The sequence below is a fragment of the Cloeon dipterum genome, chromosome 1 (assembly GCF_949628265.1).
Source record: "Cloeon dipterum chromosome 1, ieCloDipt1.1, whole genome shotgun sequence".
In the NCBI taxonomy this organism is placed as follows: Eukaryota; Metazoa; Arthropoda; class Insecta; order Ephemeroptera; family Baetidae; genus Cloeon; species Cloeon dipterum.
Genome location: NC_088786.1, coordinates 10,568,500 through 10,595,305, shown reverse-complemented (window position 1 = coordinate 10,595,305; position 26,806 = coordinate 10,568,500). Strand labels below are relative to the sequence as shown.

The following is a 26,806-nucleotide window of genomic DNA, read 5'->3' as shown; positions in this document are numbered from 1 at the left end:
ATCCTCATCACACACGTGTGGCTTTTGCTATCGCTGTGAGGCGTGTTCTCCTTTCAAGAAGATGCAACCGATACTCGTCGTCATTTTGAGCTAATTTGCTTAGGATGCGTAATTGACCCAGAGTGAATGGCGGCACTCGAAGTGCCGCTCGGTCTGCAGCTCAAGTCACACGCACAAGATGCGTGCGACCGATCAATAATCGGTAGTGAGGCGCATAATGGAATATCACAGGTGCGATAAGCCATTTCTCACCGGGTGGCAACAGCTAAAAGCACTAGTGCTCCTCACTCGCTTACCCTCATCCGCGTTTTCCCACGCGATGAAAAAGCATCAGGCAAAAAAGGCCCCCAAAGGAAAAAACGAGCCATTTTGCGGTGACCCTTACCTGGATTAACTCCTGCTCCCAGGCTGCCTCTCTTTCTTCTCGCTCCTTTCTCTCCATTTCTCGTTCGCGGTTGAAAATCCTGAACTCGGCTATCATCGTCGGCGAGTCTGGATCGGCCAGTTCAGGATCCTACAACACATTATTTGCAAAATAAATTAATGATGTTGCCAGTAATTTGGAAATTTAAAAAAGAACTTCTTCTCAGAGTTCACCTTATCTTTCTAAATTACCATTTAATTTTAGAATGATAACGTCAAGTTTCAGCTAGAGCTTATTTTTTACGAGAGATAAAATTTCATCCAACTTCTTAAGACAAAGTCAGAACTCGGCGGAGGTGCTCTTACATCAAAGAAGCGAGAAAGTTCATTAAGGAGATTTACAAAGAGGATGAGTCTTACCAAATCAAGGCTGAGCTGATTTTCACGGATGGAACGCTGCTTGGCGAGCCTTTTCTTCTTTTTGTGCAGAGGCCGCGCCTCAATTATCATCTCCTCGAGCTCGAAAGTTGGATCGCAGTTCAAGTGGCCCTTCTAAAACATCAGAATAAAAGCCATTGCTCAAAATCGTTCGATCGCCCTGTTGGAACACGCGCAAGCCACGAATAAATGCTCATGGCAAGCGATGTAATCCGAGATAGAGGAAAAATTCTGCGCGCAGATTCCAACAAAGAGAGAAACATGACGCGAGTGTATTCGATTCTTGAGTGCTTTTCTTTCCCAGGCTACTTTTCAGGAATTTAATATCGGCAGTTCTTTGAAGTCAAACCGGTCTAATATGGGGCGAAATTGCGGTGCTCCTGAGTGGCGGAGGCCTTCAAGACACTGCACAAATATTGCGTTCGCGACTCTTATATCCTGGCATTTTGTAGAACGACAGCGAAATGCCGGTGGAAATGGGATATTCTTAAACACTGCCGGTTTGCAGAACAAAACTTGGGCTGCTTCTCAGCAATACAAAGAGATCAGGTTTTCACTTTTCTGGATTTACTCTAATGAACCTATTACATTGGTTGCTCCCCACAGGACAAAAAATGCAAACTAACTCGTCGCCCATCTGAAGAGGGTTTTCAGAGACGAATGGTTAAGAAAAATAACCATTGCAAATGTGCTCTCATAAATTTCAATTTCGTTAGCCACGCAGGTCCAAAAAAGAAGCCGGTGTCTCTTGGATAAATGCGAAACATGCAAATTATTCATGTCCCTTCGCAGTCATTTTTCATGGCGTTGGACGGGTCGAGGGTGAAAGAGTACTCTACCTTTGCGAGAGTGGCGTCGCAAAAAGAGAGAGGATGCGACATACACGCGAACAGAAATAAACGGACTATCTCTCTCTCTCTCTCTCGCAGCATATAAATCACTCATATTGCATGCACACGCCTAAATAAAAGGCCACCTCCGGAGGGATCGATAGGGGTCGTAGTGTGTCAGCCTTTTGTACGGCGCGTGCTGAAACCAAATCAGGACATTTGAATTCCGAAGCGGACGTGGGATTAGGGCTGCCAAGTTGTCGGGCTTTGTAACATGGTGCGTCCACATATGAATCCGGGATTTCGTTTATAAAAGTGAAATATTACTCATAATACCATAATTATTATGTGTCTGTCTCTCTAGAGAAGGGCAAATGAGCTCGTTCAAACTCTGACCTTCAGCAAGAGGAGTCCATTCTGAATTTAATACATATAATGATAAAATACCCTACTTATGTAGCCACGGTATCATTTACTGGACTTTGGGAACTATGGAGGCTATTTATGCACGAGATGCCCCTCCATAAAAGCCAATTTTGAACCTTCTCCTGAGAGGCTTTTGCCCTAAACGTGATCGTTTTGATAATTAATGAGCGACACGCGCAGCCAGTGAGCCAGTGACGCACACACAATGCGCTTCGAAACATTAACGAGCGCGGCTCAGTTTTCAACTATTCAGCCCAAAACAATGCGTCTCACAGGAAAGACGGAAGTTTGCATTCGCTTCTGTGAAATTACAAGACAACGACATTTGCACTCCGCCATCCAGCTATATTGCTTACCGGTGGCGTAAATTGAGGCGTGATGGATTTGCTGAGAATAGTTTCCTTTCCAGAACCAGGGAGCAAAGCGGCCAGAGGAAGTTCCTCCAACGAGCAAGGCCGCTCACCAGGTCGGGCACTCAGCAACTGGAACAACAAAGCGGAGTATTGCATCACACTGCTGTTCCTTCATCGCAGGAAAACAAATCTTGCTTTTTTAATTGCATGCCAGACATTAAATAATCAATAGCGTGTGCTGACTATTTTTTAGCTTTCCGAATTTCAAGATATCTAAATGAGTGGGGCACAAAATAATTAGTTCTTTAAAATAGCTAAAAGGATTAAAAATATTTAAGATATTATTTTTTTACAAAGACTTCAACGGCATCATTGTTAGTTGACTAATTATAAAAGGTAACCAAAAGTTCCTAATGGTAAGTGTTTCGATTAAATTTCTATTAGTGTAGTGGAAAAATACGCCAAAAAGTAATTTTATTTCACGTGTGTTATTAAATAAAATATTATAACAGAACTCATTATGTTATTATTCCTATACGTTTAAAGTCAAAGCAATGAAAAGAATATCATAAAAACATCCACATATCCAATGTATTTTATGGGAGTCACATATATGTCACATCCCTCATGAAGCCTACCACCTAACACGTGTGCCGGCTGAATATGAACTACTTTCATAGAGGAGCGGCGCGTGCCATCATACTTTCTTTTACATTTTTGCTGGTGAACCCTCGTCAATGTAGGCCGCAAAACAAAACAAATATTATTCTCTGCTCTTTTGGGATGAAAAGGACTGCGGGATACATAAATATTGAACTGGATTGTCAACTTTTTGCCAAAAAAGGTGAATAAGAAATGAGGATGAAGAACAGCCCTTCAATATCTCTCTGAGTCAAAGTTCTGACCGAAAGAGAGAGCGAGAGTTATTCATAAAGATAAATCTTGCGCGAAGTCTTGTGAAACTCCTTTTTCTCAATGCATATTCAGTTCTGTAGATAATTAAGTTTTTATTCGCTCAACCAGAGAAAGAAGATGTAAATTTAGAGCGAAAAAATCTTGTGTATTCCATTGCATAGTTTACAAAATCTTTACGATTGTTAACTATTACAATCGTAATTCTGATAGATTTTAACACTAGTGTCACCTTGTGTAATAAGTAGTCTACAATTTTTAAACGGTTGTTAACAGAGATGAATTAGTGCAATATATTAAATCTCAAGGGTTGCTTGGCACTTGGCAAGATACCAAATGGGCTAAAATACAAATGTATATGATTTCGTTATGCATCCTACAAACCGCACCCCAGCAGAGGTCTATTTGCTCAGGAGACAAATATGGTGGGTGCTACAATCGATGATGCGGGGTCCAAGGGTGAAGGTCTAATGGAGCTGCATGCAAATGAGCCTAGTCATTGTACGGATTAATAATGCTATCAAATTGAAACTTGATTAGTCCACACGCTTGGCATCAATCTTGCTAATGAGATTCTACGCAGACATCACGCACACAATGTGCTCGCCAGCATTGGATTCGCGAGTCCACTCGGCTGGACTACCCGCACGCTACATCGTCTTTTGACTTCGTGTCAAATCAATCAAAGCGGCCGCTTTCACTTTTATTAATACGACCAAGGTTGCAATAATGTCTTAAACAGCATATTCGTGTTGAATTTTATGGCGCGGCCATCAAACCAACGACTATAATATAATTCCCCCTCTTGAAAGCAGACCTTCAGCTGCTTCATACTAAATGAAAAAGACTTTCATGAAATTTTAGCGTATTTTTATAAGGGATATTAGCATGGAAAATATACCAAAAGCTTTCTCTAAAAATACTAAAAATAGCTGCGAAAGTGAAAGTTATCGACCATTAGTGGCGTCTCCGCAGATTTTAGCAGAAAATTAAAAGCCGGCTGCGAGTTTGCAATAATTATGGGTGGCGGCGATTTTGCGGTGGCTTGTGTACTCACCCTGGCGAGAAGGTCCCACATCCTGCCGCTGACGTCGATGGGCTGTGAGGGTTGCGTGGCCAGGATGGTCTGCACGTCGCTCAGCGGCGTAGACGAGTGAATGTCAAAGGGCCGCGACCCGCACACCAGTTCAAAGGCCACGACGCCCAACGACCACCAGTCGACCGCAAAGCTGTAGCCAACGCACTCGTCGGCGGCACACGCAAATATTTCAGGAGCTGCAACACATATTATGTGGACTCTGGTCAGGTCGAATTCCGATAGTTTTTTGGTATGTGCGTATATTGCTTTTTCGTGAGGGCACCTTGCCGTGGGGGTGACGAATCTATATGCAATGGGGAGGCTGCCAAGTTGGGCAGACAGATCGGTGTTTGTTCGGCCGCAAAGGCTATTTGAAAAGGACGTGCGTGTTTGGACAGGGAACAGTTTTGACAGGCACAGGGGATGTGATGTTCGATTGCTGCCGTTTTGCATATGTGAAAAGTGTAAAAAATGGAATAGCTGCTTTTAAAACTAAATATTAAGGATGGAATACCCGGTCTGTTAATTGCTTTCGAAATAATGAATTTTAAGATGTTCACCAGGCAAGCATTTTGAAAACAACGGAATCGATGACTAATATTTATTTGGGGGATAATGGCAGACGTATGCAGTTATTTTTACTTCAAAGTATCACTTCCTACTTTTTTAATTATATTTGTAATGCCACCTTTTTTCTTTTAAAGGTTGATTTGCGTTGATCATTATTGGGAAACTCTTTGAAAACGAATGCGAAACAAATAATCAGTTTGGTCTCAAAAATTGGGCTGAAATTTTTATTTTTATGCAGCTGCAAAGCCACCGGAAAATAGAGTGGTCTGCAGCTGGTCAGAGTTACTTTAATAGACAACAAGGATAGATTACATCCACCCATGGTGGAATTTTGTATATGTGCTACTCACCCATATAAGGCTTGGTCCCCGACATGGATGTAGCGAGCTGCCCTTCTTCTAAAACTGACGCTATGTTGAAGTCTGTGATATGTGAATGTCCTGAAACAAGATGAAACAAAAGTTAATTAACTTTATGCGAGAGGCTGAAACTTTTTTGCATAACCATTGTACGCAAAGCTTCATTGTTATTCAAGGAGAGAAAATTTAAGTTTATGAAAAAGCAGCTCTCACTCTTGGATTTTGGCAAAAACGCCAGGAGCTAATCAAAATTTGCATAATTCACAGCACACACGCCTCTCTCACTCAGCCTGGAGACTTATTAAAACGTGTTGACGCAAAAAACGACTTTTGCAAGAGCCTTGCTCGAGCAATAAGAACAAATTAACGCAGTTGGGTTAAGTCGAGTTGGGCTGAAAAGCGACGGCCAGCTCTTTGCTGCATGGCAAACGCAATCGGCAAAATCGACGGCACGCTGTTTAATCCTTAAAAGCGCCTGCCGGCAACAAGGTGAAAGGCACCGAGAGTGCGGGTTTGCTGACTCGATCCGAAACCCTCGGAACAATTTCACGCCGGCGGGCGGCCCATGGAATAAGGGGTCGGCATTGAAAGCCGTAGCAGCAGACTCTCGATATTGAATAATTTAATTGCAGTGACGCAACCCACATTACACGGGGCTGATCCCGGGTGCAGACAGCACGCGAAGCCAATTCTCCTGAAAGCAACCGAGACTACAGGAAAATACATGTGTGTATGGGGAAAGTTTGACCGTTATTTTTGTTTTTGTTGCTGCTGGTTAAAAATATTGAAATTTTGTTTGGAACCCGTTAGAGTTTAAAATTCAGGCTTTAACTTGATACACTTTTCAGGCTGCTATAAAACGGAAATTTTTACTGGACTGTTTTTGACGCCAAAATTGATAAGGTAGTACGCGATATTGCGAATGACTCATTAAAACGCATAATGTGATTTTCGTGTTCCTTGATGCTGATCTGTTTGCAAAACTCACGCCAGTTTAATTGTATGAATATATGTTTAGGCCAAAATGCATTCAAGAGTAAAGAGAGCGAGTTTTCCGGGAAATTATTAAAAAGCATTAGTGCCACTGCGACTGAATGCCTAGTCGTCCCATCGGAATACCTTTCAACGAGGGCGTTGGAAAAAAAGCCGTGCCATCATAAGTAGCACCACTCTGTCAGCAATACTTTTAATTACGAAATGCGACTCCGTCTGCTGATAAACACGATCGCATGCTGCAGCCCGGTTTTTTGACCTCGCCTATCGATTTTGACCGCGGTGCATGTACACACCAAAGTGTTATCGGTGTCCATGCATAAATAATGCTCGCTAAAACAGTGAGATGCACAGTTTGTGTCAGGGGCTAATGCGATGCGCGTGCAACGATTAAGTGCAACCTGGGGAAATTAATTGGCCAATCCGACCGATTGATTTAGAGGAGGAGCAGTTTCGTTCAAGGCGCCTCGCAGTGAGCAATTCATTAGGAAGGGATAACGTACTTCATCGCGTGCTAAAATAGCAATAGCTATTTCCTCTATCGAGAATAAAACACGTCCTAAAGTAATTTGCTGAATTTAATCAAATATATTAAAGCCTCTCCTTGCTCGTAATTTTACAAAATCTCAGTTTGGAAATCAATCCCTCAGTGCATGCAACGCACGACAGTTTTAATCGCCTTGAAAGTTTTTTGTTACGATCATAAATTTAATATTACAACAGGTACCGCAAGACCATGGCTTCTTTGCGAAACGCACGAGGGTAATTAATTATGCGCACGAAAGTGCGAGCTATTTTGACCATCAATAAATCCCGTCGGATATGTCGCATAACCTTGGGAAACTGAAACATTTGCCGGCTTGAGAGTGCCGCTCGTGACCATTATCCGAAGCATTTGCCACCATAAAAGCAGTGATTCCGAGCGTCCGCATCCGGCCACCCATCAGCTCTCGGACCAACCTTTGCCTAGCTCGGTGGCCTTCCATTCCGTAAACAACCCTGCGAACCTTCATACTTATATCTCTTTCACGATGGGCGTCATGTGTGGGTGTGTGTCTGACTCGCGACGACATTAACGCATCGCTGACTGAGTTTATCTTTCTGATTTACGGACTCGCATTGCAAACTTGGAAGCTGTTGACGAGGTAGTAAAATAAAGTTAGAATATTTCCCACGTGGAAGGAGATTTCCTTTGCAAATTAGGCTCAAAGGGAAGAGGTTGTTTGCATTTCACTGCAAAAGCGTCCAACTTAAATGAAATGAAAATTTTTATTGGATTTCCTTTTATAGGCAAAAATAATTACAACGCAAATTGTAAGAAATATCTCACACAGCATTACTCGGTGAATCAAGGTGCTTTTTTGCATAGAAATGGGAAAATCATTATTTAGAATTATACTCCATCTGCACACCACGGCAACCTTGGCCGGTAAAAAAGGAGGTATAATCCAACCTCGATTCCACTATGGCCGCAGTGGAGCATTAGAGTTCACAGCACGTGCTGTTTTACAATGAAAGCCACTCCAGCAAGTGAAAATGTTTCTGTCGCCTCCAACGACCACACGGGAATTTTTGCAGAAGTATGTCGCGCTTGCAATTAGGTGCATTTTTTTGCAAGAGAGTAATGGCAAAAACTGCAAAACATATTTCCCTAGAGAGACTTAATATTTTATTCAACGTTGCAAACATTCGGTTATGAATGGAAAAAAGACTGACGTTTGAATGCTGCACATTTTTTAACAGCCATTCCTAGTTTAGCGAAATGTTACATTTTAATTGCTTTACATTTACGTGGTAGAGAGCAGTGAGAAAAGCGATATAGTACAGATGCCACTTCTGGTTTATTAACTCCGATTTAGGACATGTGCGTAAATGGCATCTCTAGAATTCACAGAGGAGAAAATAATTTTTAATTGAAGTTTCTGCCTAAGATTGAGCACACCAAGAGCAGACAAGATGGTTGACGGGAAATTTTTAACGGGTTTGTGTAGAAAAAACAGATAACACCCTGAGCGGGATATCTTTGTTACTTCTTTTACGATGCCACGAAACGCACACCTGGTGGCTGAGCTATCGTTGGTTTGGTCGCTGTTAGCAGAATGGAACATCAAACTTTGAGCGATCATAAAAATTCACGTTCTGAGCGGAGAGAGCACAGTCTGGGGTAATGCCACGTCAGCGAAACTACCAGGGGAACACTTGTTGAGTACACACGTATACGCACTACTCAGCATGCACACACACGAAGCTAAAGAATCGATTTAAAAGGAAGAGCAGTCAAACAAAAAGTGAAAAAGATTGCCGTACCACTAGCTCGCAAAAAATCTCGTAATAAACTTTTTGATACAAAACATTTAAATACCCTCAAAACGCAAATTTATAAATTCTCGATATCATGCTGACAAATCATTTGCAAACAAATGCTGCTTTTTTCCATCGGAGTTTCGATCAGTGCTATGCTCGTCCCTATAAATAAAAAAGCTATATATCTTTCGTTGAGTGGTGGAGAGCTTAAATTGTGTGGTATATGGACCTGCCCCACTTATTATATCCTCGTTTGGCTCAAAGCCAAAGAGATTTGAAAGAAATTACGAAATTAAATGGTTTTTCTCCCTCTTTCGCTGGTAGCTATATAGCAGGAACTTTTTCTACTGGCGGATGTTGCCAATCAAATCGTTGGCTAAACAGGCAGTCATGTTTGCTGTTTGCTCATGACAACTTTGATAGTATTTAATTGAGCAGCGCATTCTCACTCCCAACTTTCCTGTTGATGTTTTGATTCTCCCGAGAGCCTTTATCCACTGCAAGCGCTATAATTGTCTTAAAAATTATCTTGTTTGCTGAGAAAACTACTCATGTTAAATTATCTTGGAAACAAAAACTAATCTGGGCGTGAATTTGCCTATGAATTGAAAGAATGAACACTCGTTAATTTAATTTAATGTCAACCGATTATACAGCAAAAACCATTGTAAAATACTGCACGTGAACAGTGTAAATTAAATGGCTTAACTGGTTTACAATTTTGACTTAAATGCGATTTATTCCAGGTAGATTTAAATGTTCGATAATGCAGTATCATTTTTTAAAATCGAAAGAGCAAGGATTAAAACAAGATATATGAACCTAACTTTTAAAGCTAGTAAATTTTCCTCAATTAATGATGATTTAAAACAGCGATTGCACGGTTGAATATTATTTTAGGTAGATGTTGTCTCTTTGAAGCAAAAAGTTTGCCGCCCAGCAAAAAGTTTATAGATGAGAGCGAGCGCGAAACAAAGTTGGTGTTCATGTCTCGCGCACAACGCTGCGAGGAACGCAAGAGGAATTGAACCCGACAATAAACGCTTGTGTAGCCATTCGTTCATTCGCTGCCCGGCAGAAAAAGCCAATTGCGTTTCTCCCGCAAATGGAAACAGTGGGTTCCAGTTGGAAAGCAAATAAATTGCAGCAACAACGCAAAAAACAGAAGGGAAGCAAAGACTCTCGCAGTCAACGAGACTCGAGGAAAATAAATTATCATCATTGCGGGCAGCCATTTTCGCAGCTGAAGGTGACGAAAATTCGAGCAGTGCCCCTTTAATACTCGTCTCCTCTGCCTTTGCTGAGGCCAACTGCTATGTGGGCCGCTACATTCGAGTCAATGAAGCCCAAAAATTAAATGGAGAGTTAATCGTGGCCTTGCTACTCGTTGTGATACAATACTGGTATTATTATTGATTTCTAAACAACATTTTGATCGCTGCATACCAATAAAACTGGTATACCCGGACAACTCTTCTAACGCACACAAATCTAGTAGATGCAATTCCAAAAAAAATTGAATAATTCATTTGTTTATTTCAGATTGAAAAATGAGTTTATTTCCTTTAGTTTTTTTTAAATGTAAAAATGTGAGCATTAATTTCTGAATTCCTCTTCCGATACACTATGTAATATTTGAGCCTTTGTTGTTAAAATAGATTTTTTAGAATCAAAACACGAAAGTTATGAGAGGCCAAAAATCTAGTAATTAACTAAATAAACACAACAAATTGTCTTAGTATTTTAATGGCCTACAGCTAATAAGCTTTTAATCAAACAAGAAATACCAAAACAACGCAACAGGACTGGTTAAAATTTCCCATTAAACACACCCGCGTACAAAAATATTGTTCCCAGGGCCCATATATAAGGCAGTTCTGTCGAGCCGTTCAGTAGTCAACTGCTGCGCACGACTGTGCCGTGTTTTCGATCCGAATGAGCCAGATTTTCCAGCACGGCGGACTCACGTTTTTGCGTCGAATTATTGTCAGAGCGCTTGCCCGGGCTGCTGGCCGTATGGTCTGTGGGCAGGCATCAAAATTGCAGCAGGCGTCGTCAAATGGGCTGGTGCAGCCGCGATTATTCATTTAGAATGGCGACGTTTGCCTACAGGGGATTGCGGCTGACACCGGCACCCCGGCGGATTATTCGCGTAGCTGGCCAAATAAACGAGCTGTGTCGCACGGCGGCCGCTCTATCGCTGTACATATAAGCCGGCCAAATTATTCATGCTTGACACTCACAACATGAATGGTGTACCTTCATGGTACCAATGCGCAAGCCCATTCCGAATACCTAGAATTGAGAAATAGAAAAAAAAGGTAAAATATACAAACAATGAGTTTCCTTCCCTGGTGGTGCAGAGTTACGAAATATCGTGGCATAAATTACTTTGAAACTAGAAATAGAAATTAACAATCCATTGCTATATGCAAATTCGGGGAGCTCTCACGAACCTCTGTTAAATGTCAGCAGCCAGAAACGCACGTCATAATATTCAATTGCCTCTGTTGGACCAACCGTGTCAGAATAACGAAAACCTGGCACGAAACAGTGAGATCGATAAACTCAAATGAGAGAAATGTTTCTGGGCATTGTGAGTGTGCAATGGAAGACGTTTAAGTTTTTCACTGTCACCAATGATTGCTGCTCCAGTAATTTGACACGCTAGACATACGAGTGTGGTACTGCACTTGACAGCCAATTACGGAGCGGAAAAGGAGGACGAAAAGTGCATTTCCTCATGTGTCAAGGCCAGGCTATTATTTGCGCCTGCATTTCATCACAGAATTTTTTATCATCTGATTCGCATTCAATGCACAGCCGGCTAAATACGAACTCGATGATAAAACCATACCAGCAGCGTCACGTAATCGCCTTTTCTGCGGTACTCACCACCCAACGTGCGAAATATCGTTCCCCGTTGGAGAAAACACACCTTTCCAATTCGACCACGCTGTAACCAGAGTACGCTCAACTGATAAGCCTGGTTGATACTAATGAATCAACCAGTATCACGCGCCGACAGAGATTGAACAATGTTTATGATTAAAACTCCCCTCATCCCTCACTCCTCAATGAATCAAATCATATTTCTAAAACTATGAACTTTCGACCGAATATTGTGCCCGTTGCTCATTGAATTATTTATGACCAGCCCACGGGGCAGGATCGATGTTCAATGCGTTTGTTTGGAGAGCTGCAAGTCACAAGCTGTTTCCGATCTGCAAACAAACAACGCGCTCCGGTGACGTCAGTGTCGGCCAGATGACAATTAATTTGGCATGTAACCCACTTTTCCTCTTTAACCACACATCGCACGCCGCCGCGTCAAACTACGCCCTGCACGATTGTGCCGCAACAGATAAACCCCATTTCGATCAGAGGAACCAAGACACCGCGAGAGTAAACGAATCAGTAGTTTTTCATCCAGATCCTATTTAAATTTAATGATTTGTAAATGTTTTATCGAGAAAAATTATCACATTAATGGTTTAACAAAGAGTGAAACCGAAAACTAAATTTAAAACCAAAGAGGTCAATAAATATGCTCCAATGGCTCCAACGAAAGTTGCTGAGGGTAAGGGACGAGTTCGTAATTTGATATTACAGTCTAGCATCACATTTAGCTGTGTGTCTGGTGAGTCTATTAATGTGGTTAGCCTTGTAACCATGCGATCACAATGCTGAACAAACTATCGTTAGGTTGACCTCGGATGCAATTTAAAACGCAGGAAGTTTCCTTTCTAAGCAGGTTCCGTTATAGCCTCGCACTAGTTATTACCAAGCAATGCTGTGCAATCATCGCGCAACGCTAGCTTTCCTCCAAGCTCCTCTTAATAATGAGAACAAAAAATATCGTTACTTTTTCCACATGTATCATCAATTTAACGAGATACAATTTTTTCACTCAGAAGATGATAAAAGACTAACTCAAAGGGCATGTGAGTCTAATACAGGCGTGAAACAAAGACACCAGCTCATGTTGCCCAGATCCTAGATTCAATTATTATGCAGTATTATGTCTGCTTAAAAAATGAGCGATAGAAAAGAAAAAAATATATCTGAACATAGATCATGATCAAATTGGCTTAGATTCAAGGAAGAAGTCTAATATTTTACTGGGAGTGTTTCTGCAGGACAGACAAAAACTTGCAGCAAATCTTCTTGGTAGATCTTGGTAGAATGTATAGTTTATAATTTGTTATGAAGGAAAAGCTTTTCCAACTCAGAATTGAAAGTTTCCTTAACATCTGACGCTAGAGAGCAGTCAATCGCATTAAGGGACTTAAGTTTGCGCTGCAAGTTTCCCAATTTAACTACTTTTGAGCACTCACACGAAATGTTCATATATCCTCAACTTAAAGAAGAAGCTTCAAAATGTATGAGAAGGTAAATAATATTTAAAGAACTACTGATATTCTGGAGAGTTACAATAAAAAATCTTATCCAAATTGTTAAGCAAAATAGACTTTTCTTAAACGCAATTAAAAATACCTGGTACTTTTTAAGCTTTTAAAACATTGCCTAGCAACGTTTATCTTGGTGTCTCAAAATGTTTCGAAAACAACTACACACCCACCTGACGCAGGAAGTTTTCATTCACAACAAGAATGAAAATCCTAGCCGTTGGGGCCCTTATATGCGCACATAAATAGTGAGTCTAGCAAAATTGTCGTCACTCAAGTTGCGAAAAAGAGTTTGACTCTCCGTAGCAGAGCAGACCTGAGCTATTCTTCATTTCGGCGGGACAAAAGCAAGATAAAACACGCGAGGGCAAATGTTTGCGTTCGCCCGTACTTTCGCGTCCGTCTCCGTCTCTGTGCGCTTGATTCTCCGGCTTGCCCTTGTGCGTGCATTTGCTCAACGCCCGCTAAATAATTCACCACACCTTTTCCAGCTCCCTTTTCCATCGCGTACGGCTTACTTTAACTCAATATGTCTACGCACTCACGGAAGAATGATCAATGGCCTCTCTTTGCTTTACCTCTCGGCTCAGATTTTCAGCTTTCGCGCACAAAACTTTTATGACGTCAGCCTCGGCTGCATTCAACTAAATGAAGAGCCGCCCCCCATCCAGCTCCATTTCATTCCCATTTTAATCCATAGGTAAACTACCCGCTCTTCTGCTTCTCCAGGGAAAATTCGTTTTACCCTTAACAAAAGCGTTTTCAGGCAAGTCGAGTTTATTACATTCAATGGACTTACAGCATCGCCTGGAGAAATTATTCCAAATTAAAATGTGGGATTGCTCCTTGTTTAAAACACACAAATAATATGAGCTGTTAATTAACGACTATCGAAAGTTTCTTTTTGGCTTCGAATCGTTTTGGGATTTAACTAAATTGCATGAATCGTGCACATTGAAGGCATTTGGACCTATTCTGATAAACTATCTTAAACTACCAAAACTGTCTGAAACTGTCCTTATAGGCGAATAAATCCGTGATAAAGTGTCAAGTTTTGTCTGCTGTGTGATAGCATTTTACTGCAGATTAATTGATTTCTTAGAGTTTGACATGATGCCTATTTTTTTTGCTCTTTTTATCCCTGTCCGAGGACCGGGAAGGGCGCGCACTGCACTAGCACGAATGCTGAAACCCGGGTCCCAATAACACCGCGAACTGATAACATGAGCGCACCAGGCCGCACAGGGACTCAGCCCACTCAAGGGCCACTTGCCTCCGCACCGACAATCTCAAGACAAACACATTTGAAACCGTATAGTCAGGTGTATCCCATATGAAATAGTTTAAGAAACAAGAATTTTTGACGAAAATCAGTATTTGAATGGCATGATTTTCTCTCAAGCCTTAAATTGTCCGGTTCAAGCGTTTTCTTATACTCTCAGATGTCTTATTCACTGTCGGATTTCTAAAATCATAATTAGATAAGAATAAAATAAATTTTTTATTTTTAGGACCACCATGCACCATCATTTTTATAAAAAAGAAAGCACGCAAGAATGGGCATTGATCTAATAAAAGTAAGTAGACGAGAAAGAAATGTTCCGGCATGAAAAATGATGTCACCACTGAGCCATTCACCCATGTACACATCCAATTGTGCCATACCACACTCTATTTGCACTTGTTCTATGTGGCTGAAGCGGGAAGTCATGCGTTCTAAGAAGCAGCCGCTGAACTTAAACTACAGCGATTTTTCCGACTTAGAAATTGCGTCTGAGGAAATGCAAAGGAGAGACCGAGAAATGCACGAGGAAATGAATGAAGACATGCCACATATTTCGCAGGAGTGCTCGTGTGTGCAGATAAATTTCGAGGGCAGGCGGAAATGATGCGCAGACCGGCGATAAATCCCCATCTCCTAGGCCATACATCAACGTCAGAACTTGGGCATTGTGCTTCGCCAAGATGCTGGCCGTTTCCCCATTCAAAATAAAACGTTATGCACAGATCACCTTTACCCGCGGCCCCAGTATCAAATCGGCACGAAAAAGTGGCGTGACCCGAGATAATTGGGTGCTTATCACTATCTCATTTTAAAGCTGAATTGCATTCATATAAGTAAACTGTGAAGGGTACATGATCATTATTGTGATCCGAAAATATTTTCTTAGGAATTTATCGTGAAAAAACAAAAAATAAATGAATAATAAATAACTTAATTACACTCGAAGGTAAAGGTGTTAAAATCTCTTCACAAAGTTTAAAATATTGGAAATAAAAGATAATGTATTGTAACTTTAAAAATGTATATAAAATATTCCTGTGATGAAAAATCAATATAAAACGTTCGTGATAAATTACGATTTGCGCCAACTCTTGGTTTAAACTAAAAAATAATAATAACAAGTAATCGCCACTTTGCAGCCCCTACTGCATAGTATTAAATAAACATTTGATCCTCAATTAAAATACTTTCAATCTAATTTGGAATCTAGGAAATTGAACAAAATTTTATCACGGAGGGGACAAAAACTAATTTGTCGTATTTGAGTGAAAGAAATTATTATATTTTTAATTTTAGAGGTGATTTTTGCTTGTTTATTGGAAAAAAAGATAGCATAGCTTTCATACCATTACAAAAGGGATGGTACCAATGCCCCAGATTTTGTTCGAAGGGAAGCGATTAACGCCTCCGTTTATCCCGTTAAGCGCTCTTCTTTCCGCCCGTGCAATGCACAACAGCTTATTTACTTAGGGGAAACACGCGATTCCCTGGCGAGTTTTGTCTTTGCTCGCGCGCGAGTAAAAATATATCCTCTGTCAAAGGCGGGCAGCACCGCCACTCACTCAGCGGTGTAGGCAACCGCAACGCACAAGTGCCCGACAAAAAGCATACTTTCGAATTCCCGAGGCGCTCCTTGACGCCGATCCATTAGCGCGCAAAACCGCACTTTTCACGCTCGCACATGCGAAAGCGCAACGAGAGAATTCACTTACCTTCCTCATCAAGCAGAATATTATCCGGCTTTATGTCCCTGCAACAACACAAAGGTCAATCAATCAATACTCGCTAAACTCTGATAGAAACGCATTGTTGAGTGCGTGAGAGCGCTCCTTTTGTTGTGTCGGTTTGAATGGGGAGTAAAAAGTGTAAAATCGTGATTTTGCCTTTCGTGGGGATAAATTTAACTTTGGCTTGAACGCAGGCTACCACTCTATTGTCAGACCCCATTCATCGCTGTCGAAAGAGATTATTTTGCATGAAATATTTCCAATACAAATCCCATCGGCAGTTGCCAGAAAGAATCAATGTAATTCAAACTGTCGTTGCCAGGCAAGAGCTCCAATTTTATTGCAGCTATTTGCACTGATGGAATTACTGCTGGCGTAAGTGTTGCATGTTTGATAAAATCTACGGTAGTAAAATTGAAGAGAGTGCAACGAGTGAGCGAGAAAACTTCAGCCGCTTTTCCAAGCGTGAGTTTTATTTCCGCTATATTTCTCGCAGCAAATTCAATCATATAGCGGGATTGGAGACTTTTCTTTGAAATAAGGTCAATTGCGCTTATTTGAAAAGAGCTGTTGAAGGTTGAAGGCCTTGATATCAATATTGATTAGTAGTATGAGACTCTGAGAATTTTAATTAAAAGTGCAGCTTTTCTAAATGAATTGTTTTACTAACGTCCGACTTTGACTTGAATTAGGAATTCTTGTCAATATACCAGTTTTTTATTATTATGAAAGCTCTATTGACGAAAATTAAAACATATCTTATAAAGAGCTATCGAATTATGTGATTTAAAAATGTGTTTAAGCAGCCAAAAAAGGTCTCTTACTTTGCTTCATGCAATGAAAACTTTGGCTTGATGCGTTTTTTTACGTCAAAACATTTATAATGTACTTTGACTCTGACACACTTTTTTGATGGGCCAGCAGCAGCGTGTGATTATATTTTGCTAAAATTGAAATTGCATGCCGCACTGAATTTCTCTCCGGCAAGATCTAATTTCGTGTCAAACACATGCTAAACTCATCATCAACGTGGATCTGGATATGTAATTAATGGAGGCAGGCAAGGAAACACTCTCGTCGACAGCTCTCTATCAGCTTGTGAACTCTTATTATTGCTTTGATGCGGAGCTCGCTTGATGGAAATTATAATCAGATTTTGTAGAGGAACATTCATTACGCACACCTTGTAGGCGGACTGTTAGGGAGCACGTGTTTTGTTATCTCACGTCAGCATTGTCGCTGAGAAGACAATGCCTAATTAAATTGGAGTGCGACATTATTTAAAGCACAAAATGCGCATTTTCTTGACGGAAACTAAATTGGAAGGAGAGCAAATTCCTCTTTGTCTCGCTTGACGGGCGAGAGCAAATTGAATTTATCTTTCCCAGGATAATCTGGGCCGAAATTTAATAAAAGCAGTGTTATTGTTTGATCCCACACCTTTCTCAAGTTTATTTTACCTTTCGGAAAGATAAACGTCGATTGGGATGAAAACATTTGTCAGATAAGCCAGACACGAGCAACAAAAGGACCCTGTCGAATGTTTTGGAAAGGGTTTGTTTGGGCACATTACCTGTGAACAATCCTCCTCGACTGCAAATAGTCCAGCGCGAGAGCCAGTTCGTAAACAAACAGAGCGACACTCGACTCTGAAAAGGTTCCCCTTTGCGAGAGGTGATATCGCAAATCTCCGCCCAGCATCAGATCCGTCACCAGGAACAAATCCTCCTCGTCTGCAAAACGAGAGCCAAAGAATATCATTGGGTGCGATGTTGGCGGCGTGCAATTTGTGTAATGCCCCTTTTCTCGCCCAGCGGAATGATAGGAGCGTGGCGGGATTTACGTCAAAAGAAACATTTTTTCTTGCTCTTTCGAGTATTGGTTCAGATCTAAGTGGCAATTTTCTCTCTCGAGACGGCTCACAAGAAGGAGCCAATTAATTTCTGACTCGTCGCTGTGTCTTTTGTCAAAGAAAGTTTGCAGATTTGAAAGTTTTCTTCCTCCAGAGAACTGTAAGAGCTGCTAAATAGAAGCCACGCAGTAGAAGGAAAAGGTGATTTATTGCCAAATCGATTTCAGTTATGCAATCAATCCCTCTAACAAACATAGTATGAAACAAATTTGAGAAAATATAAATAATCGTTTACATAACGATCTTATAAAACGATATTTTTGTAAGCATTAATCTCTCAAAAATAAATTACTAATATTTTTCATGACATATACTTAAATAAAATTTCTTCTGCATGTTAATATTGCTAATATCTTCTTGCCGAACGCCGATTTAAAAACTCACCTTGAAAGGAGAACCACAGGTTGACTAGGAACGGGTGATCCAATGAAGAGAGGATTTCCACCTCGCGAAGGACGTTTTTCAAAGCGTCGCGCAACCGGCATTGGGCCTTACTCATGTACTTCATTGCGTACAACTGACCCGAGTCCCTTTTGCGCACAATGCATACCTAAAAGCAAACAGCAAAACTTCATTTCAAGTTATCTTTTCCACGACTCTCTGATTTTCTAGTCACTAAAGGAGTTAAATTCGACAAATTTTATAAAGCTATTTTAAGAAACATATATAATTACTTTAAATTTTCTTGGTGTTTGTTACCTTCGCAGACTGAAGAAAAATGAAGGAAGATATGTGTCACTTAGAAAGCTGCATTTTATTTTCCACGAACATATAATACTACTATGGAAATATAATTTAATTAAAAACGCATTTCAAGTGTTTCAGAGTGTTAGAATAAAAAGCAATTAATTAATAATGTAGGTCATTCCATTCGTGCTCTTGAATGTAAAATCACGTGCATATATTTTGCTCTCTGTGGTAAAGTGAAGTAGGGAGCATAAGTTTTCGTGACATTCGCTCTCGTTCTAATTCTGTGAGCATATAACCTCATCTCCAGCTTGGCAGGCGCAAGCTCGTTAAAAAGCGACAATTTCAAGTGCTTTTGAATATAAAACCGGCTGGGTGGGAAGACGAGTGGGAGGGAGAGAGAGAGAGAGAGAGAGAGAGAGAGAGAGAGAGAGAGAGAGAGAGAGAGAGAGAGAGAGAGAGAGAGAGAGAGAGAGAGAGAAGGAGAGAATATGGATACTTTATCTTATACGGGGTGACAAGAGTGAAAAAAGAGCCCAGTTGAGGGCAAGAAAGAAAGGCGAAAGCGGGGAAAGAAGAAGAAAACGTGGCTATAATTATTCAGCCGTCGCTGCAGTGGGTCAGGAAATAAATATATGAATGCAAGACCTTCGTGCAAACCTTCGTATTATTCTCTTTGCAGCTGTATAGCAGAGTAATTAAAATCAGCGCCCCTTATGTACTGTTCTCTCACTGGCGCCAGCTTGTTAAACTACTCCTTTCAGCGACACGGTTCTTCTGCACCGCCTTTGTTCCGCGTTGCAAAATAATTTTCAAAACAAAGGCAACTCTTTCCGCACATCGCAAAAAAATCCCATTTTTCTGGTGACTGAGGCCAAGATTCACTTGCCACAGAACTCAATTGAATTTAGAATAAATTTTTTAAGTTCTTCCTTTTGTATGCTATAAAATACGATTTTCGAATTTTCCTACATTTAATTTCCGCTTCTAATTGAAGCGTTCAGAAAAAAACAAGGAAACCCCGCCTAAATATTGATTCCTCTTTTGTGCGCAGGATACTCTGTAAAAAAACGTCCACGAAATCATTATTTAACAGCCTGAGGCATTCGTCCATATTTGGTCTAAAATAAGTACAAAGCAGGCCATTTTGCAAGCAGTTCGCGCGTTGCGAATTTCACATAGGGCACGTTATTTTCTCGTTGCGTGCTCTTCTGAAGCAGCAGATTTATTTTTCCATGAGCAACAAAAGCGAAAAAGCGCTGGGGATGCTGGATAATCAAAAGCTTTCCCTGCGTCAGCAGCCATTACATTTTTCCAAGAAAACTGCCTCTTTTGATGTTACCAAGAAACAATTATTTATTGAGCTTTATCAAATTCAATTTTTGCCACATTTCTGGAATGATAAGGAGGAGGAAATTGATTCAGTTGCGACTTGTGAAAATTAGAAATGTTGCAAGTTGAAGAAGAGTGAGAATCTGTTGACGTTATAGTTAATTATTCGGCATGATCGCAAAGTTAGAACAGTGTAATATCATGGTGGTTTGTCCGTTCTTTTTCAGCAAGCTTTATCAAAAATATTTCCCTTTGTCATGGTGTGGTGAAGCGACTGGTATGGAGCATTCATTAAAGCTAACATGACCATGATCTCGGCAGAGATTATACGAGGAACGAACAGCACTGCAAACTATTGAAAATATTATTTAGGCTCCAGCTGTTTAAGCTTTTCGATTATCCACCAATGCAATGATCAACAACATATCAACCCTGACAGGAGGAAAATTAAATCACAATGCTAGTTAGAGGACAAATAATATTTTATTTTAAAAACATTTTATGTTGTTCTATAAGATTTTTTTCTATTTTCCCTCAAGAAATAGCAGGCAGCAGTTTTGAACTAACACAATTTTTCCGACAAAATGTTAGCATTGAGCTAACATTCATTTTTAAATTACAATTATATAAATTTTGCATATATTAAACAAGACTAAAAAGGTGCCAGGAATCAACAAACCAATGCAATTTATAAGGATGAAAAGCAAAGTTAACTTCAAACACGGTAAAATTCGTTCGCCGATAAAGCTTTGGATCTGGATCATCCCATTTGTGCTTCCATGTCCATCCAAGAATCTTGTTTGGAAAGTTTCCTCGTCCCATATTTCGCGTTCTCCAGCAGAAAGTGATTTGTCAAGTGAAAAATTCTCCAAGGCTTTCTGATCGAGTGATCGGTGGGTGTTGTGGAGGCACTTGCCGAGCTGCTTTCTGATCAATAAAATCAGTTGTCATCTCCGCCGTCAACAAACTAACCAAGCAGCAGCCAGATGGCTGGCAGATTTGCCTCGGAAGCTGCGGCGACGGTGGCCTATATGGCTACCTTCCCATTCAGCCGCCGCGCACACGCCGGAGTCTGCAAATTGAATTTCAGCTCGCCTGCCTCCGGCTAAATTTGTTGCCTCGCAGTGAAAGACGCAATTGCGAGTTGTAGTGTTTGTGCAAAATTGAATCAGCATTACGTGCACGTTCTTGCCTAGTTGAACATTTCGGGCACGCGTCTTTTTCGTAAACTAGTGAGAGGTGTGATACGCTTCAAACAATACCGTTGCTTTTGCGCTTTGTTTGTTTTCATTTGCAACGAGGTGTCAACGATGCAAACCTTAATTCGACTCGAAACACGAAGCAAATTAAATTATACTTTCCGTTAGTTAACTCGTTGACGCAAGAGGCAATGTGGTGCGGTAAATGTGGAGATTTGTTTAATGTCTAGTATATATGTAAATTTAATTTTCGAAGCTAGATATTCAACAGGTTCTGTTATACGCTGCTCATTTGAATTGTTTTAAGGAACTCTAAATCTCATGACTAAGTCAATTCAAATTCAAAATAGGAAATAGTAATAATACAGACGAAACAAATGCGGCTAAATTTTTCAACTTCAACTTTCAATCTTTCACAGAAGCATAAATAAAAGGAAGATATAATTCGTAATTACTGTTAAGAATTGCATTAGTTATTAAATAAGATTTTTCTTTGTGTATTGTATTTAACATTTATCCTGGCTTTTTGCACCAGCGTTGGAACTTAAATTCGTATTTATTTGCATACATACGTAGCGTCAAACAAAAGAAAAATAGTTATTTCCAGCTGCACGTTTTAGTTGGTTTTCATCAAAGTTTAATGATCACTCGACACGCAAGCTTGTCAATATCTTTTTACGGTTTGTTCATAAATTATGTGCATCGCAACACGTGCTACTTGAAAGTGTGTAATTCAATTTACAGCAATATCTGCTGTGAGGAAAATTTTATCTCCTCTGGTCTGGGTTATACAGACTGCTCACCTTTCCAAAACTGCCTTTGCCGATGGCTCGCAGGATTTGGAAATGGTCGAAGTTCACTGAAACAGAGTAAAATGAATTATTTTAACATGCGTACGCTCATGCAGTTGCAGTTAAATAAATTTATTCGTATTTTACTTAAATTAATCTGTCAAAAAATTGGTGAATCAGTACCATCAAAATTAAAATCTCATAACTTGTAGGGAACAATGAGGATAAAAAACTTTTCATCATTTTGATAAATTAACTTTGCATAAAAATTTCGAAATATGCAGGCCCGCGGAACGTGAGCTATCTCATCTGGGCGGACGGTAATCAAAGCTCACCCATCTTTTTAAAGCAGGGATTTGTAATTGAAAAACTTCGTCTGCGAGTTTTTAGCTACCGAAACTAGGTAACAAGTGGAAAAACAGGGAGAGCAATTTCAGCGGCATGCAAACCGCAGAAAAATTTTATGGCATAATCTTGCAGCACGGAAAAAGTAATATTAAGGCGTTCAGATAATGAGTTCCACGCAAGCAAAACTTTGTCTCCTCTTTGGAGAGTTAAATGAGTTTTGTGTTGCAAGAAATTCATATTTAAGCGAATTCCTCAAACTCTCTAAAATGTTTAGTAATTCTAAGCTCTGGTAAGCCCAAACATAGCCAAATCCCTTAAGCAAATTATTTAAAATTTAAAATATATTACGCATTGATAAGGAAACTTTGATCTCAGTGGTGCAGGGTTTTCAGCTCTGATGTCTGTCTTTTTTCCACGGTAGTTTTTTACTGGAAATAAATCACAAGAAATTGGTACCGTTCCGTTTTTACCAAATTATTTTTTTCCTGAAACCAATTTGATTGCAGTTTCAAAGCTTGGTTGTTAAAAGTTCTCTATAAAGAGATCATGTAATGGGTGTTCCAGTTAATTTTTTTTGTTACGAAAAGTCAAAATCAAATCTCAAACCTCTATCAGTATTAGTAAATAAAAAAGTAGTGGTATTGTTAGAAAAATTACTAAATGTTAAAAGTATGAAACATTGTTTTAGTGTAAAATGTTATTTAAGCCCAATGTGGTTTTTTTGTTCTTATGACTTATGCAAAATGGGTGAAAATGAGAGTTAAAAAGTGGTCACTTCGGTAAATGCTCTGAAAAACTTTTAAGGGGATAGCGTTTCAGATGTATGGAAGAAATATGAAATGTATACATTACAGCAAAATTATAACGATATCAGATTTTCCAACCGTGGAAGGGTTTTTAATAATTCCATGACTGTGGTTTAAAGTGGTTTTTCCGGAACGTAGAATAACCACTGAGTCCACCAAAAACGTGATTGAGTGGGGTCATATTTTGCGACGTAAGAAAAAAAGCGAATTTCGTTGGTAATGGTTTTTACAGCGCTTCTTTAATGGGTTATTTAAGTTTAGAAGTTAAAATTGTTCCCTACGGACACGTTTGTTTCATGGACGAAGTTTAGCGCGGAATCAGGGATCAGGGATGCCGCGAGTTCGGCAAGCGGTCTTTTGGGCCGCGTTCCGGTATCAAATTTTGCTGAGCTTGCAACTGCGTATGACCCGGAGTGTGGATGCTGAACTGGCTCATTTTCGGTGATGATGGCATTAAGAAAGGCGAGCGCGCGTGGACAAAAACATAAGCGGCCTGGCAGAACGAGTGTTTTTGTCTTCGTGGCTCGGCGGGTTGCCATGGCGACGCCCGAGTGGCGCTTCTCGTTTCTCGCCGGTGAGTGTGTCGTGCGCGTTGTCTGCCCGCTCGCAACGCCAGTCATGATTTGCATACTTTAATTACCCCCGACAACACATCAAAGTGCGACACCGGCGATTTCGCAGACAGCCCCCGCCTCACAGGCTGCGAACATGATCTCGTAATTGCCACCCCCCACCGCTGTGGGTGCGGTTGCTCATCGGCGTGGAGATGGAGAAAGCGCAGCGAATTCATCCGCCGTGTTCATCAATCATTTCTGCCTTGTCGCTCGTTTTCACTATATTCAGACCTAATTGCGCTGATCTCTTTGAGCATCGCAAGATTGATGCTTTTTTCATTTAGTCTCGATAACTCTTACAGCAATTTAGCAGTCATTGTGCAGGATCATCCACCTCTCCGCTGTTTAGATTTTGGCACCCAATTAGCGGGCTTTAAACACGAATCAACGAGCCGTGAGCTGATTTAAAAAATCTCTACGTGATATGCAACAGCTTCAAATTACTATTCCTACCCACATTTTACTTCAAAAATTTCTTTTTCATTCGACGGAATACTTTTGCAATTATTATAAAAAATGTTTTTTAATTTTGTTCCATATTTCAGAAGGAAGGATCCATATTAAGTGAACCCCTGTTTGGCAAGTGGTCTTCAGATCTTGATGAAATTCGGTGGAGATGATGCCCTAGGGAACCTAAGTTAAACCCTAAAATATTAGGTCAAAATTCCAAAAATTGTTCATTTTACAGGGGTTCAAAATTTGAGATTTTTGAAAAAGGTGATGTTTTCGGCGATTTGTAACTTGGACTCTGTTTATAGAAAACACAAAAATTAGGTATCCAAAATATTTTACGTTTGATGCCAAACAACTTTCCCACGATGACCAACTTCGTAGGTCAAAGGTCAAGGTCACTAAATTGGGGTCAAACTTTTCAAAAAAATCCCACATACCCAAGTACATAAAATTTGGGAAATTCAAAATAGCCAAAATGTGCCTCATATCCATGGTAACAACATATAAAAAATTGGCGATACGTTTTTTTTTTCGTTTTCGAGATATTTTGAATTGAGTGTTTAAAATCGATGTTTTCCGAGTCTTCTGATCATCAATAAAAACACGTTTTCCGCTTAATCTCAGCTTCTATGGGTCCGATTTACAAAAACCGCACACCGTTTGATACGTAATGACCTCCCCTAGGTAATGCAAGTGATCATAAGGGTGCCCACCCCCTTCAAACCCTTAACCACCCCCTGGAAATCCGAAAAATTAATTTTTTCATATTTTTAACCTCTATCTCGACAAATTAAGCGTGACACCAATCAAGTATGTCGCAAAATAGTTACAATAATAAATATTATTATTTTCTTTGTAGAGGAAACCTTAAAAAAAATAAAATTGCTAATATGAAGATATTAAAAAAATTATTTAGGTTTATTTTAAAATAGCATTATATTTGGTTTTAGTTTATTTAAAATAACTTGATTAAACTTTATTTATTAATATTTTAAAAATAAATTTAATATTTCACACTGTTCTTTTATTATTATAAATAAATGCAACCAATACAAAATGTAGAACCATCATAATTTGGTGCATATGGTGTGCAATTTCAGATATTTGAATTGGTTGCATTTATTAATTTATTTTTAAAATATTAATAAATAAAGTTTAATCAAGTTATTTTAAATAAACTAAAACCAAATATAATGCTATTTTAAAATAAACCTAAATAATTTTTTTAATATCTTCATATTAGCAATTTTATTTTTTTTAAGGTTTCCTCTACAAAGAAAATAATAATATTTATTATTGTAACTATTTTGCGACATACTTGATTGGTGTCACGCTTAATTTGTCGAGATAGAGGTTAAAAATATGAAAAAATTAATTTTTCGGATTTCCAGGGGGTGGTTAAGGGTTTGAAGGGGGTGGGCACCCTTATGATCACTTGCATTACCTAGGGGAGGTCATTACGTATCAAACGGTGTGCGGTTTTTGTAAATCGGACCCATAGAAGCTGAGATTAAGCGGAAAACGTGTTTTTATTGATGATCAGAAGACTCGGAAAACATCGATTTTAAACACTCAATTCAAAATATCTCGAAAACGAAAAAAAAACGTATCGCCAATTTTTTATATGTTGTTACCATGGATATGAGGCACATTTTGGCTATTTTGAATTTCCCAAATTTTATGTACTTGGGTATGTGGGATTTTTTTGAAAAGTTTGACCCCAATTTAGTGACCTTGACCTTTGACCTACGAAGTTGGTCATCGTGGGAAAGTTGTTTGGCATCAAACGTAAAATATTTTGGATACCTAATTTTTGTGTTTTCTATAAACAGAGTCCAAGTTACAAATCGCCGAAAACATCACCTTTTTCAAAAATCTCAAATTTTGAACCCCTGTAAAATGAACAATTTTTGGAATTTTGACCTAATATTTTAGGGTTTAACTTAGGTTCCCTAGGGCATCATCTCCACCGAATTTCATCAAGATCTGAAGACCACTTGCCAAACAGGGGTTCACTTAATATGGATCCTTCCAGAAGAAGAATGAAAATCATGGACAAATCAATCTACTAAGTAAGCCTTAGTTACCAGAATCCAGAACAGATTTACTCTACGCTGTAGATAAAATTATAATTAAAAAATGGTTTGTAAATAAAGAAAAAACCTGGTTCGATTTTATGGCCAAAATCCTACAATGCTTACTCTTTATTTAGACAGAAATTAAGACTAAACCGCTTAAAGAATGTCGCGATTTTTCCAGTCAAAATTAAATGAAGCTATATTGGTTTTTAAAGTGAGCTTTCTCATTTTTATCTATCTCTATACAGATATTGCCTGCTCTATAAGTTCCGTCTATTTAATTTAACTCTAATACTTGAGCAAGATTGAAGAATGGAACATAAGCCAAAAAATACATACATACAGGACAGGTTTTGGAAATATTTTCATATAACAGGTGAGAATTACAGTTGAGTCCATAAATAATTATTTTTAGATTGTTAAATTTCGAGTTAATTGTTAGTAGATATTTTAACGTTCAGGTAAAATCACGTTTATTTGTATGCTACGTGAAGATGAGCAGCATCCTTTCGCTTATTTGGCGCCATGCAGGTACAAAG

At 39.5% G+C, this 26,806-nt stretch overlaps 1 protein-coding gene across 1 annotated transcript in view; it reads right to left on the bottom strand.

Moving 5' to 3' along the window:
• The window catches only part of LOC135940047 (serine/threonine-protein kinase 32A), a 40,157-nt gene that overhangs the window by 1,985 nt on the left and 11,366 nt on the right, over positions 1-26,806 (bottom strand). The window contains exons 2-10 of the mRNA XM_065484701.1: positions 21,981-22,036; positions 18,344-18,509; positions 17,621-17,780; positions 16,033-16,070; positions 5,321-5,410; positions 4,380-4,597; positions 2,414-2,539; positions 784-915; positions 386-514 (exon numbers count right to left, since the gene is read on the bottom strand). Coding sequence (XP_065340773.1) covers positions 386-514; positions 784-915; positions 2,414-2,539; positions 4,380-4,597; positions 5,321-5,410; positions 16,033-16,070; positions 17,621-17,780; positions 18,344-18,509; positions 21,981-22,036 — 1,115 coding nt within the window. The remainder of the gene's footprint in view (positions 1-385; positions 515-783; positions 916-2,413; positions 2,540-4,379; positions 4,598-5,320; positions 5,411-16,032; positions 16,071-17,620; positions 17,781-18,343; positions 18,510-21,980; positions 22,037-26,806) is intronic.